Source organism: Rhopalosiphum maidis, chromosome 2 (genome assembly GCF_003676215.2).
Source record: "Rhopalosiphum maidis isolate BTI-1 chromosome 2, ASM367621v3, whole genome shotgun sequence".
Classification (NCBI taxonomy): domain Eukaryota; kingdom Metazoa; phylum Arthropoda; class Insecta; order Hemiptera; family Aphididae; genus Rhopalosiphum; species Rhopalosiphum maidis.
In genome coordinates this window covers 11393670-11407938 of record NC_040878.1, presented here as the reverse complement: position 1 = coordinate 11407938, position 14269 = coordinate 11393670, and the positions used below count along the sequence as shown (strand labels likewise).

At 32.4% G+C, this 14269-nt stretch overlaps 1 protein-coding gene across 2 annotated transcripts; it reads left to right on the top strand.

Moving 5' to 3' along the window:
- The first annotated feature begins 2044 nt into the window (after positions 1-2044).
- Positions 2045-13669, top strand: LOC113554402. 2 transcript variants are annotated; one of them, XM_026958228.1, is made up of 6 exons: positions 2045-2367; positions 2442-2664; positions 3287-3550; positions 7357-7483; positions 10524-10703; positions 12208-13204. In XM_026958228.1, exons 2-6 carry the CDS (start codon positions 2571-2573, stop codon positions 13202-13204), a joined length of 1662 nt encoding a protein of 553 aa, XP_026814029.1. In that variant the 5' UTR covers positions 2045-2367; positions 2442-2570. The 2 variants fall into 2 exon arrangements, with proteins under 2 accessions (XP_026814029.1, XP_026814030.1); XM_026958229.1 differs by having other exon boundaries at positions 2046-2664; positions 12208-13669.
- Positions 13670-14269: the final 600 nt, after the last annotated feature.

Sequence of the window (14269 nt, the reverse complement as noted above, 5' to 3'; positions counted from 1 at the left end):
GAGTATATTAGTAAGTTGGTGTAATTATTCTTTTATTATTAATTATTATACTGAGGCTTTAGTTTTTGTTGTTGTATAAAAAATTACCCACAAGGACTTCTGGATTTATCCTACTATTTAGAATATTTTAACGTGTGCCAGGATTTTAAAATTGTTTTTATTTATGTCGGCTTTAAAATATCTATTTACAGGGCAATTAAAACAATTTAACCAGAAATATTATTAAGAGGGTGTCCACATATTTGGAATGCTATCTTGGTGGTAAAAATTCAAAATACGTGGGCTATACCTTATGAATATGGGACGAATTGAAGAAAGTAACAAATATTTATCACTCGTATATTTTGGTTTTTTTTTAAAAGTTGGTGTTGTTTTTTTATTTAAAATAATCAGTTAATTTAAAATTTTGACTATTGAATTTTGATTAAATTCAATATGAAATTTCTACTGAATTGTAAGTTATTATAAGCTATAAGGTTATAACATCAAAGGTTCGATATACGAATAAATGACAATTTATTACTTATTTATTTTAATATTAGTTGTTTAATCACCCCTAATTTATATACACGAACAATATATAAAATCCCGGGATGCAATATTAAAGTTCTCAGCCACCAATGACTTAAAATAACTTATTATGTAATATATTGGAGGTAATGAGGTTATGAAACGTGTGTACTTTTCAAGTGACATGCGTATTAAACGATATGATAAACTGAGTCTGATGATATTAGTTTTGGTTAGCTACGATGATGATTTTTAATTTAATATAATATATTTTATTCGACTATGAAATAGTATCCATTTTTGGTTATTTTTGCCGGCACCGGCGGAAGTAGGCAAAATGTGCTGTTTATTTTAATTGTGTACAATGTACATTACAATTTCTTAGTAACATACCGCCGAATAGAATCGATCACATTTGTTTTTATTCGACACACAGATTTTTACACCTATAAATACGAATGGGGCCAATACACGTCCACCTTGGCTGAAACCACCGCTCACCGACGTCATATTGTATCGTCGTAATAACACTAGAATAACCCGTGCGACCATGATAACCACCCGGAATCGGTTTTACGTCTTTCCATAATAAGACTCGGAATCAAAATATTATTTCTTTGTAATATTATAAACAAGCGAAGAATTTTTTTTCGCTGTCAACGAACTACGGTGAAGTGGGTGATGCTTAATCTCCGGGTTTTTATATTTTTACGCGTTTCTTTTATCACATCACGAAAAAAGAATAAAATTTATTACATTTTACGAAAATTCCCGCTGTGACAATCGTCGTTTTGCAAATAATATAATAATATGCACACACAATATAATTTGTATATAATATAATATCTATGTGCTGATGATAAATCGTGATTGAAATTGATCGAAATATATGGTCGGAGAGCGAAGAGCAATATCTATTATTTACCATTTACATAATACGTTTGAAAAATTAAAAATGACATTTAAACAATATAATATTATTTTACCGTGTAGTTTGGCCGTTATCAGTGTATATACAAGTTAAGTGATGAACGCCGTAGCTATTATAGGCGGGTGTCATTCGATTACGCGCGCAGCTCGCAAACCGAATTCTGTTAAGCATGTTACGATTACGCCGCGGACGAATAGTTAACGTCGCGTCGCACGAACACCAGCAGCAGTCACATGCGCCACTTATCGCGGTGAAGACGGACGTCGCGAAACGAAAATATAATAATATACGTAATACATATTTTTATCGAACCACGAGAATGATCTCAAAACACACACACGCGCGTGACGATTAAAATTACGATTATATTGCAATACATCGTGTGTGTATACGATATGGGCACCTGTTAATATTTACATTGGATTCGCAAAAGCGTTTCTCGAACGGATGAGTAAAAAATAATTTCATCGATAAAAGATAGGTACCTAAAATATTTACGATATTATTGTAATAATACTCGCGTACCTTCATATATATGTGTATTGTGTAATATTATACTAATAATAATTTGATTACGATAATTAATAGTAATAATAATAATATAATAGCGACGTATTTACATATACATATTATACAATACGTGGTAATACAAAACAATATAATATAGAAGATCGAGTGACGTTCTCTCGCATTATTGAATTCTACATTAGTGCATATACATATGTGTATTACATAAATCGTAATACTCGTAATCGGAATCAGCTTCCGAACTGGCGATTGTTTATCGCAGACGCATCGACCGGTATGTGTACACACGCACCACCGGACCAAGCGTATCAGTCGCGTTCGATAGGTCGTTCAGGTAGCAATAACCGCCACGGGCGCATCATGCCACCGCCGCCGCCGCCGCCACCTTCGTCTTACGAGTAATATAACAATAATAACAGATAATATAAAATACAATATAGTATCATGTGATATATTATTATACTTCGACAAGACGTTCAAAAATCCACACCGAAAGCCGTACATCGTGTAGGAGTTTGTACTGTATAACAGCCAGCTGATAGTATAATACACCCGTCGCAATTTTACACTATTTACCTACACACCGGAATCGGACACGGAAATGGCCAGCGAAACGATGGTGAGCTGCAGAGAACCGGAGGCTGGAGATTCAAAACCCGAACCCGACGAATCGTCATACATGCTCCGGGACAAAAGTGCGTATTTAAACTTATACTTGTTACATATAAATATGTATACCTACTATAATACATAGAACTAGATCTTGAACACAGAGAGCGGCCCCGGTGTAAGAGACGATTTAGGGGAGTCTTAAAAAAAAATACCATTAAGATTAAATTATCTAATTGTATCTTATTTTTATTGAAAAAAAAAATGTATTATTAATTGTTAACAATATATAAAATTTTAGATAAATCTTTAATTGCACAAATAGTTTACATATACGGTTATAATATATAACTGTAGTTCTAATACATTATTTAGTATTCTAGTCTGCACTTGACATTATGGTTATGTTGTTTATAATACTTTGATACCCATTATATCAGCCATCGAGAGCCCTAGTCGATAGTCCCTCCCACTATTTACAAAGCGACACGGCACCAATGCAATATTCCGTTTTCACCAGTAGTTTATCCTGCACTGATTATTATACACCATATCTATTATAGTTTAACGTATATTTATTACAATAGTATATCGATTTTCATTTCCTCGACAATCAAAATAGATATTTTTTCTACGTTTCCGGTGTCCATTGCTCGTATTGATTTAATTAAATAATATTATATCGATATGTTTCATGTCGCGCCTCAGGAACGTCGCCGTTGACCAACCACGATCAACATCATGAACACCCGCAGCAGAAACGTCAACAAAAAACGTTCGACGACAGCTGGGCCTGGTACGTGGTGGGTGGTTGCGCATTCGCCAATTTCTTGTTGCCCGGCATGTTGAGATCCTTCGGGCCGGATGTCTTGGATGGGTTCGTCGAGGTCCACAAGCTCGAGTTCGAGAACCGGTCCGTCGTCGGTTGCCGTTGGATACCGGCCACGTTCCACCTAACGTTTTTCATAGCGGGTACGTGCCAAAAACGATGACTGTTAATATGATATGACATAATAATACATGCAGGTGGGTGGATGTAAATTCCATTACGATTTTCAAGTAGTTATTTTAGGGTGGGATTTATGATTATGACATGTATATTTTTTGACTTGTGTAATAACGCAAAAAGCATATCATTACACCTGCAAAAATAAAAATATGTTAACTCCACCGATATCATAAAAAAAAATCAAATCCATATTATTAAGCAAAATTATACCTACAAGTAAATATATATTATATTATATTGTGTACAATAAAATTCAATTGACTAAAACTAAATTGGAAAACTATAATTATGTATAGTTGGAAAGATTTGAAGATTTAGTGTTACGCATTTTATAACAAAAAAAATTACAGAATGTCAATTTAACAAAATATGTATTATTACTATAATTGTTGTAGTCTAAACGAAAATAATCATAAAACTAAATATTTAATATCGATGGAGTTTAGATCTATTTACAGGTCAAAAGTCTATAGGCACCATAGTGGAATTTACATATTTTTCATTGGTAAAAAAAAATCTTATCTGTAAAAGGTACAATCGGTGGAATTCACAATCGTTCACCTAATTTCGGCTTTATAGGAAAACGGAAATGCCTATTTACAATTCACGGTTTATTTTTAGCGTTCAAAAAGTAGAATTATTCACGTATAAAATATTATAATATTATAGTTATTTGTTTCTCTTTACATATACGCATAAAAAAAATATTGCGTGTATGTGTGTAGCACGTGTGTCATTGCATTCTCGCTGATATATATAATATATATATATGTATTTCGGATAATCGCGTAGTGCATATCTATATTATACAGAGTGATTCACAGTGCAAGCTCATCCTCATTTTTGCCTTAAATGATAACTTTATAAAAATTCTTATTTTTAATTTTCAATAACTGTACGGTCAGACTATATTTCCCAATTGATGAGATTTTTATTCTATTTAAAAAGTGGCCTATGGACAGTGGAGATTAAAAATTTTCTTTTTCAAATAACATCACTCCTTTTAAATTAAATGTTAACATATCAAAATTAAATCTTATTTGAAAAACAGAAGTTTTTATTGACACAGGACACTCCTTATAAATATAGTAGATACAAAAAATCTCAAGTATTTGAATACAATATGGTCTTTACTCTTTAAGGATGTTTAAAAATGAGAAAAATCAGAATTTGAATAAATTCATTATTAAATTAAAAATTAGGGGTGAGCATGTTTACATGGTGAATCACTCTGTATATAAACATGCACTGGAAATACCAAGTCCTCTGCACTTGAGACGTTCAAGTTCGCGCGAGTCCGGAATACTGTACGTGGTATCTATACTTATAAATACTAAATCGTACTTATATCTGTTGTGAGTCACGTGCTGAGTACATTTCCATCGACAGTCGGGATTTTTTTTCTATTTCATGTCACATAATAATATATCTATACTGTCTAATGTTTTGGCGTTGTCGAGCACAAACACTTACATACACCTATGCTCGGTGTATGCACTATGCGCGTATAATGTATCAACACTTGTAATTTATGACGCGTGCCAGAAAATCCAAACGTCGCCTCTTCTTCACTTCTCACGCTACTGCACGAACCGTCAAGACTTTATTTGTATAGAGAAACAATCGACCCGGAAACCAGATTCTGTCGATATCGTATACTGATCATAATAAGTTCCGTCCGGAAAATATTAAATAGAAGAGGCCTTAAATTATATTATAATATACGCATTGTATCATTTGTATCGATTAAATGTATTACGTGTACACACCAAGCTATACTGTGTACACTACACACGAATCGTACACCAACACGTGTTTAGTTTTTTTATTACTATAATTTAAGTGTCATTGGACGTGATTTCGACCCTACAGCTTATAAAACTATCCACTTCTCTTCTTTTTCTTGAATTTAGTCACGCAAATCCATTGCATATATTTTTTTTACCAAGACGACATCTAAAAAAAATCACTGCATGTCTGGCTTCTGCAAGCAATATTGTTGTGATGTACGGCATCATACGTTGGACACACCACACCCGTAAATATTAAACGTTTTATAGCGTTTATTCCGATAATGCGATGGTCATAAATCATAATATATTTTACAGACTAAATAAATGAAATCATAATATTAATTAAATACCACAGTGTGACCTAAAATATTTAATCAGTGCACTACAAACATTTATTTTGTCTATTATTTACAAAAAATACGCTCATATAATAATTATGTATTTGTTTAGGGTCTTTTTAACGACGTGGTTTTTTCTTAATTTATATTTATTTTTTTTATGATTTGGCTTCGCGTGCATTATTTACAATTTAAAATACATATAAATCAGGTTAGCACAAAGAACTATATTAATTAAAACGTTTAAGCTATTATTTTTTTTTATATATTGACTATACAGGACGATTTTTTTTTTTAATAGTTCCTATAATCACATAAGACACTAAAACACTCCTTATCTTAAGTGTTAATGGTTTTGTAAATACTTTTAAATCATTTGAAGTCATTAAAAAACTATATTTCAATTCGTATAAATTGAATTTGGAACGAATATAAATAATTATTCGTAACTTATAATAGTAAATATTTGTAGATTGTTTGAGCGGAGTGAAGTAGCGCAGGGTTATACCACAAAAATGGTTGGTACACACTACTTCACTCATTTAAATTGTAAATATAAACATATTAAATTATTAACCGCTCTTTAGAAATGCTAATATTATATTATGTTAAAGTCCTAAATAAAAATTAAATATAAATATAGTTATTTAGCCTATTAAGAGAATGTTAGCACATTATTTTTATCTATTTCTTTCTCTTTCTCTATCTATCTCTCTCTGATCCTGCACGTAAACGTAGCAAATTTTCATTTCGTATATTAACTACTCTAATGTTGTTAGGCTAACAACTTTAGTTTCAATACTGTAGAGTGAACTGATCCATTAAAATGTAATATACATTAATATAACATTATCTGTACATTATTTTTACATTGGGATTTTTATAATATTTTAGGTTTATTCGCTGACAATTTTTGAATCGTAATACATTTTTACGATTAAAAATATCGTGCATAGAAAAATTAAATATTGTAAAAAAACTAATATACAAACACGAATAATTTTCTAAACTATAGGCTTGATAATAGATCAATTCACTTTGTTGTATTCTAGCTAAAACAACATAAGATCGGTTTGGAAATTAATTTTACTATATATGCTGCTCGTAGGTCGTATATATAGATAAAAAATTATATTAGCTGGCATCCTCTTAAAACATTTTGAGATAATAAATGCTTACTGTTAAAATAATCCCCCTGTATACATGTATCCAGTAAACAAAATTCAATTTTTATAAAATTTATTATTGCGGAAAACGTATCTTTATCACATTTCCTAGCCGTAAGTTCTTCGCCCGAACAAAAGAATATAATATAATTATAAACAACGTAATTGAAGCCTCTATCCATGCTCCGTGTTTCCATCGCCAATAGTACTATTGTATTAAATAAACGGCTCCCGTTGCACCCTGAAGTCTCAGAAATCCTATTACAAACGACATTTTAGTAGGTACAACAAATATTCTTTGACTTTAAAATCGCGTTCTTCTGCGTAGACCGCAATTGCGTATACTCGTTTTTACATAATATGTTATTGAAGATATCATATAGGATATAGCAATATAGTGTGTTTATATTTTTTTTCAGCACAATTTATCAGGCAAATATTAATACGATCAAATTTCAATCGGTGATTTCAGGTTCTTTGTCCTGCCTACTATACAAACTGATTTCGCACAGAGCCGTAACGTTCTGGGGCGGACTATTGGCTTCCGCTGGTATGATGTCCAGTTCGTTCGCCAATTCCATATCGCACCTGTACATTAGGTATGTAAAACCGTAAAGGCACGCATTTGTTATGATGGGCAAAGTGCATGACTATCGGACAATATTTACACTGCCCAGACATTATGGGTACTGAACAAACTATCCGATTTTGACGGGCAATGTAGGCAAAATTATACATATTAGAATATTGCCTGATCTATAACGTTCAATACCTATACACTAATGATTTTTTGATTTATTTTAAACGTATTTATAATGCTTAGTTTTAATCAATACATGTCTTAATTATATTTTTTTTTTATTTACAAATTTTTATTTTTTGAATATTGCTCTATCAGTTTTAATTTGATTTCAACTTTTACAGAATACTAAATTGTACATAATTGCACTGCACAAATAGTAGGTACTTACACAGCTACACAATCTACATAATATACTAACAATTCAACATGATTTGAATTGTAACTGTGGGTACAAAATCTTAAATTTTCCAACTATAGATATAATTTTAATATCTTAAAAGTTAAAACCAATTAACTGAACATTAAATGTATGATTACTATGACTATTTTGTTAATCTGACAAGTCATATTAGATGATTTTGACCATAGGCGCAAATAGGGGGGCGCTTAGGGGGTATTAGCACACCCAATTTTAAAAATAGCACACTAAAATATTTTTTTATACTATTACAATCAGTAACTATTCAACGCTATGCCCGGAAAATGAAGAAATTAAGCACCCTCAGTTTTTTATTGAAATTGCGCCTATGATTTTGATACGACATTAATTGACGAGATAATATCGGAAATTTGATAATATAATATTACGAGTATTTTAAATAGAAATGGAAAAAGTAAAAAGTAGATTCACATTATAATCTTTACATTACACTTATCATAGTTATGTTTTATTACTTGATAATAATACGTTAGCAACGCTGTGTACCATTGATTTTATAATTAAGTCAATGGCAGTAAGTACCTACTAAATTGAAATAGTTCGTGACATTGTAGCATGTTGATTATACAATAGTCTATTCTATAATCAATGATTGTAGGTATTTATTTAAAGTGTAATCTAATCAAAAGCCAATATATTTATCATTAATTTTAGATTTCTAAACATAGAATTTTACTATAGATAAAGTACACTTTAACAAAATAGCCATACATATACAGATAACCATGATGTTATGACACATAACCTAACCTACAGTTAACTGGTGTTGTAACCGATCTATCTATTTTTTAATTACCGATAAACTGAAAAAAATTATTTACAAATAATTTATAAAAATAAATTAAACTTTATGTAATATTTATTTATCAAAAAATATTATTTCATTAAAAAATATTTTAATAAGGTTATAACATTTTGTTACCCAAATAAAAATAATAATAATTAATTAGTCACAAAAATTTGCTATCATGTCATTTAGAAAATCTTGGAATATGGGTCTTTTGACGAATACATATTGCATGTTATATGCCTCAAAAAATAAAATTTCTAAAAATAACAAAATCCTATTTTCAAAAATCGATTTTTCCTGTTTCAAAATAAAAATGCTATATTGATTTAACAAAAGATTTATAAGTAATTAGTTTGAATAACATATATTTAAAATTTAAATTAATATATTTTAATAGAATAATGTTCATAAACAATATCATATGCTTTTAAATTAACAAGACATTAGTTTATTTGTTTTAATTCTCAAACAATCGTTTAATAATAATGGTTCTTGTGAAATCGACAAACCATTTAATCATTTTAAATATTCGTTAATTGAATTAAATTAACCAAGTTTTTACTTCTTAATAAACAAACGTTTTATTAACGTTATATTAACAGATATTTTATCAGACCCACCTACATTTTTATTGAAATAATATGCATATTTTTTTGAGGGAGATATCTATTATTGTTCTTCATATTTATTCTTACTACCCTTCAATCAACACAAAAGCGCCATGATTATATAAGTATTGAATTTGACTCATATCTACATGACATTTTTTTTTTTTAATCCGCCATAAGGCATAAACTTTAATATGATGTAAAGTATAGTCAGTACTCAGTATATAATATAGATCAATGCAGTTGGCAGGTCTAAACAATTTTCACTTTTATGAATAAATCCAAGTTCAAAATTGTATATTATTTCTGTTTATTTCTGAAGTGGATGGTGGTATTAGATATTAGTTCTATATTTCTAGTTTCTACCTCTTATAGTTATAGGAAAAACGAATAATCAATTAGTAATTATCTAATTGCATAATTATCGTCTAGTTAGTGTTTGATAGTAGATATATAAATCAGTAATCATCGAACATTTTTCGAAGTTCGCAAATTTGGTAGTTAGCTTATATTATATTATGTATTAACTATTAATACTTGCAAAAAATCGGTTAGTTTATTAATTTATTATAACTAATAAATTGTCCTTAGGTATTGTAAAATGTTTTAAGTGCAATTTATTTGTAGACTCTAAAATGTATACAGATCACAATTAAATAGTCCAATTGCACGTTTCTACACCCCTTCGGCCCAGTGGCGTATTTAGGATTTTGCTGCCCTGGGAACACATCTTTTTAATGCCCTTTTCCTCTCGCCGGTTTTTTTATAGTGGCAATTTTTCTTACCCTAAAAAAACTTATAATACATGTGATATGCTAATATTATCATGCAGTATAAAAATCTATTGAGTGTCCTAAAATGTTGAATATCGTAGGTTTTCTTAGTAGTACCCATGATAAAAATTAATCAAAGCCAATTGTAAAATTTATTAATTTATTTTCATAATATGTTTATGAAACAAACATCATTAAATAAATATTATAAAAAAAGGTCCCAGTTAAATTTTCTGCTCCCAAAAAAGTGCTGCCCGAGGCAATTGCCCCCTTGGTCCCCCCTAAATACACCATTGCTTCGGCCTAAAAAAAAATTAGTTGTAAATACGCCACTGGATCTATTATTTTATCTTTTTTGTTATTTATATTATACTATACATATAAACACATAATATATTATGTACGTATTATACATGACCAATGACCATTTTCCCGATTTTCCGCAGCTACGGCGTAATGGTGGGCTTTGGCGCGGGTTTGTGTTATTCAGCTGGAATACTGATTGTCAATGAGTATTTTGACAAGCACCGTGGACTCGCCAACGGTTTGTCGCTGGCAGGCACCGCGATCGGCGCACTGGCCCTGCCAACGTACCTTGAGTTCTTGACGTTTTCATACGGCTACAGGTATATAATATTCTATTATATAATATTCATTAATATTTAATATACGAAAACTATAGAAAAAAAAATGAGCAATATTAATTGTAAATAATATTATACAGAATGGTTCATAAAACAAAACCATAATTTAAAATTTAAAATTATTTTACTACTTAAGAAATAAAATACTAAATATTAACTACTGTTATTCAAGTGACAATTCCCTCCACTTTCTTCTACTGTAAACTATAGATAATTTGAAAATGTTAACGTATTAAATTTAAAATTTAAAATTTGAACTATTAATTTTTTAGTTATTTAATTTTTATATTAAGGATAATGGTTTGGATAATATGTACTTTAATGATTATGGATGATTTGGGAATTTGAAAATTCTAGTAATTAATATTAATCTATTAATATTTATAATTTGTTATAATGATCCAAGAATAATAAATACTATACCTATAACAATCATTAAATCTATTTTATATTTATATGTGATCTAAAACTATTAGACTAATATTGTTATTTTTTAAACATTTTAGTTGCTAAGTTACTACATGTTTGAATTTTGGATTTTATAAGTACATTAAAATTTTGCTCATTTAATAATTTATAGTAAAAAGAGATTTTCATATAAACAATAGAAATTTTTATTGTCACAGGACACTAAAATACATACAACAGAATTCGAGAATTTGAAAATAGTCTTTGGGTATATTTAAAAATTCCAAAAATCAAAATTCGAATAAATTTATCATTAAAATCAAAAATGGGAATAAATATATGCATAACGAATCACGCTGTATATGATATATTATACCTAGTTTGAATTTTATAGGGGTTTATGGTCTATGTGAAGATATGTCTACAATAAATTTAATTAAATTCATATTTTTTGAATAAAATACACAGCATTTTGCATTTAATTTTGCTTTTAAGATTTTACCCATTTTTTTTTCTAATGTGACCTAAATTGCACACATTTGTCACATTGTATAGGTATTTGAAAGAATAATATTTGTAATTAATGCTTAATTTACTGCAATCCTGTCAGTGCCATGAATTTTTTTTTAATCACTTTATTGTTTTGGTAGTTGTTTTTATTACATTAAGTATTATTAAGTAATCATAACCATTAATATTCATATTATATGTTTTTCAATTAAATTCAAAGAATAAAATAAAATTACTGTAGGTAAGGTGTTAAAATGATTAGTTAACTAAACTATATAATGATCACACTTGCATCATTAGAATAGGCATTAGGTATACGATTACTACATAAGGTCCTATCAGCATTTGTAAAATACGAACTAACAAATAACAATAGATAGTAGATACAACATCAATATTATATATGGCACAAATATACGCGCTCTGCTAAAACCTTATTATATAACTACTAGATATATATTGTTATTATTCGTTTAGATTTCTTAACCTGACCTATTGCCCTGCCCGAGGGCCTTTAAAGTTTGCCATTATTACTTATCAATAGCGTTTGTATCGTTTTTTCCTGCAGAGGTGGTATTCTGATCGTGTCCGGAATGATGTTGAACACTATGGCGTGCTCGTTGACTTACAAACCCGCGGTCGCGGACGGAACAGTTCAGCAGGACGAGGTGACCTGCGCGAGGCCAAGTGCTTCGTCGTCGCCTACGTCGTCGATAAACGCGAGAGCGGTCACGACGACGGCATTTAGGGCGGCCACGGACCTGTACTACGCCGCAGTGGTGTCATCGCCGTCCCCGCCGCTGTTAAAATCCAAAACGACGGCGGCGGCGACATCCTCGACGGACGACGAAGACGACGACGACGAAGACGATGACGACGACGAACACCTGAAAAACACCCGTTGGCGACGGTGGCTAAAATGGCGACACCCGAGGCTTATTGGCGGCAGGCCGGTTACCGAGTTTCTGACCGTGTCGGCCGTCCACGCTATCAGCCACTTGGCGTACGCCACCGCCGTTCCCGCGCGTGGCGCTGCCCTACAGCTGGCCGCGGCCGAGGCGGCCGGTCGCCTCATCGCGCCTACCGCTTCGGACCTACTGTCGCCCGGCGGCTCCGCGTCCGTTTATCTGTACGCAATGGTGATGGCCATCGGCGGTACGGTACTGCTGACCGGCGCCGCCGCCGAATCGAACGTCGACCCATTCCAGTGGCCGCGGCCGACGCAATGGTCAGGGTCCCTGGTCGTGGCCTTTGGGCTGGCGTCCGGCGCGGCCGTCGGGCTAGAACCGCTGATCGCGGTCCACGTGCTGGGCCGCGAATGGCTGGCCGCATCCTATTCCGCCACGTTGCTGGGCAAGGGCGCAGCCCAGCTGGCCGCCGATCTGTTCCTGCAGCGACCGTCCACCCCGGTCCGCGGTGGACAATGGCCGCCGATCTCACCGTGCGTGCTCTACGCTCTCGGTTCCTGTATGGTTACCACCGCGGCGGCTTGGACGGCCGCGTTCCTCGTCAAGCGTCACTACGCCACCAAGACCGGGTGCAGCCGTTACGTGAGAACCGCTTGACTATTACGACTGCGGCCACCGTCACCGTCAGTGGCGAAACCGTCGTCGTCGTCCTACTATATCGTGTATAGTAGGTATATCCGGACTGTACAGTCATACTTTACTTCGGGGACTATTTTTTCACTGTAAAATCGACAAATCGTAATACCTATACGCCTATACGTAAGTACCTACGCCGTTGCACTGGAAAACGTCAAAAACGGTTACGAATTTTTTAAAGTCTTAAAAGGCTTAACAACGATCCACGTTTGAGGTTATATTGTAATTTATGTAGCTCGTATAAGCGTGAAAGTAACACATCTATGCGTATGTGACTTCTATTCATAACTATGTATAAGTACTGTGTATGATATATATATATATATATATATATAGTATGTAAGACGAGAAAATTGAACACAATCGGTGCGATCCAAAACTCAACGCCAGATTATAACCTGCAAATATAACACCCAATCACGTCAACTTGCATTATATGTTCTTTCAAATAATCCGTGATTTGTTTCCTCGTTTTTTTTTATCCGGCGCCTTTTGAAAACACTATAATTTACGTCGGGGGAATATTTTCTCCTGCCAACGATTATTGGTGCAACGTGTTTAATATTGTAAGTTGCTTAGGACGCTTAGGTACATGACTCGCGATTGTCGAAAAATAAATACGACTTTTAATAGGAGTTACGTGTAGGCGATAGCCAATTTTGTATTCAAATGTCTATATTGCATGGAAAATTTAGAACAGAAAAATATTACATACTTACCTATCTAATACAAAATGCTATATGGAAATATTCCATTTTCTATGTTAGAAGGTAGCCACACATTTGATGGTTTCGTGATCATGAAATATTGAAATGCATTCAAAACATCTCTATGCAATTTTCACTATCATACTGTCTCATTGACTATACAAAATATCTTAAAAACTAAACAAAACCATGGGTATATAACTATCTATTAATAATAAATCAACGCAATATACATAAAGATCAGAATGTCCAGACTACCTAGGCTACTACTGATATACCTACACGTTACACCAGAGCTATTGTAAAAAGTCACAGGTAT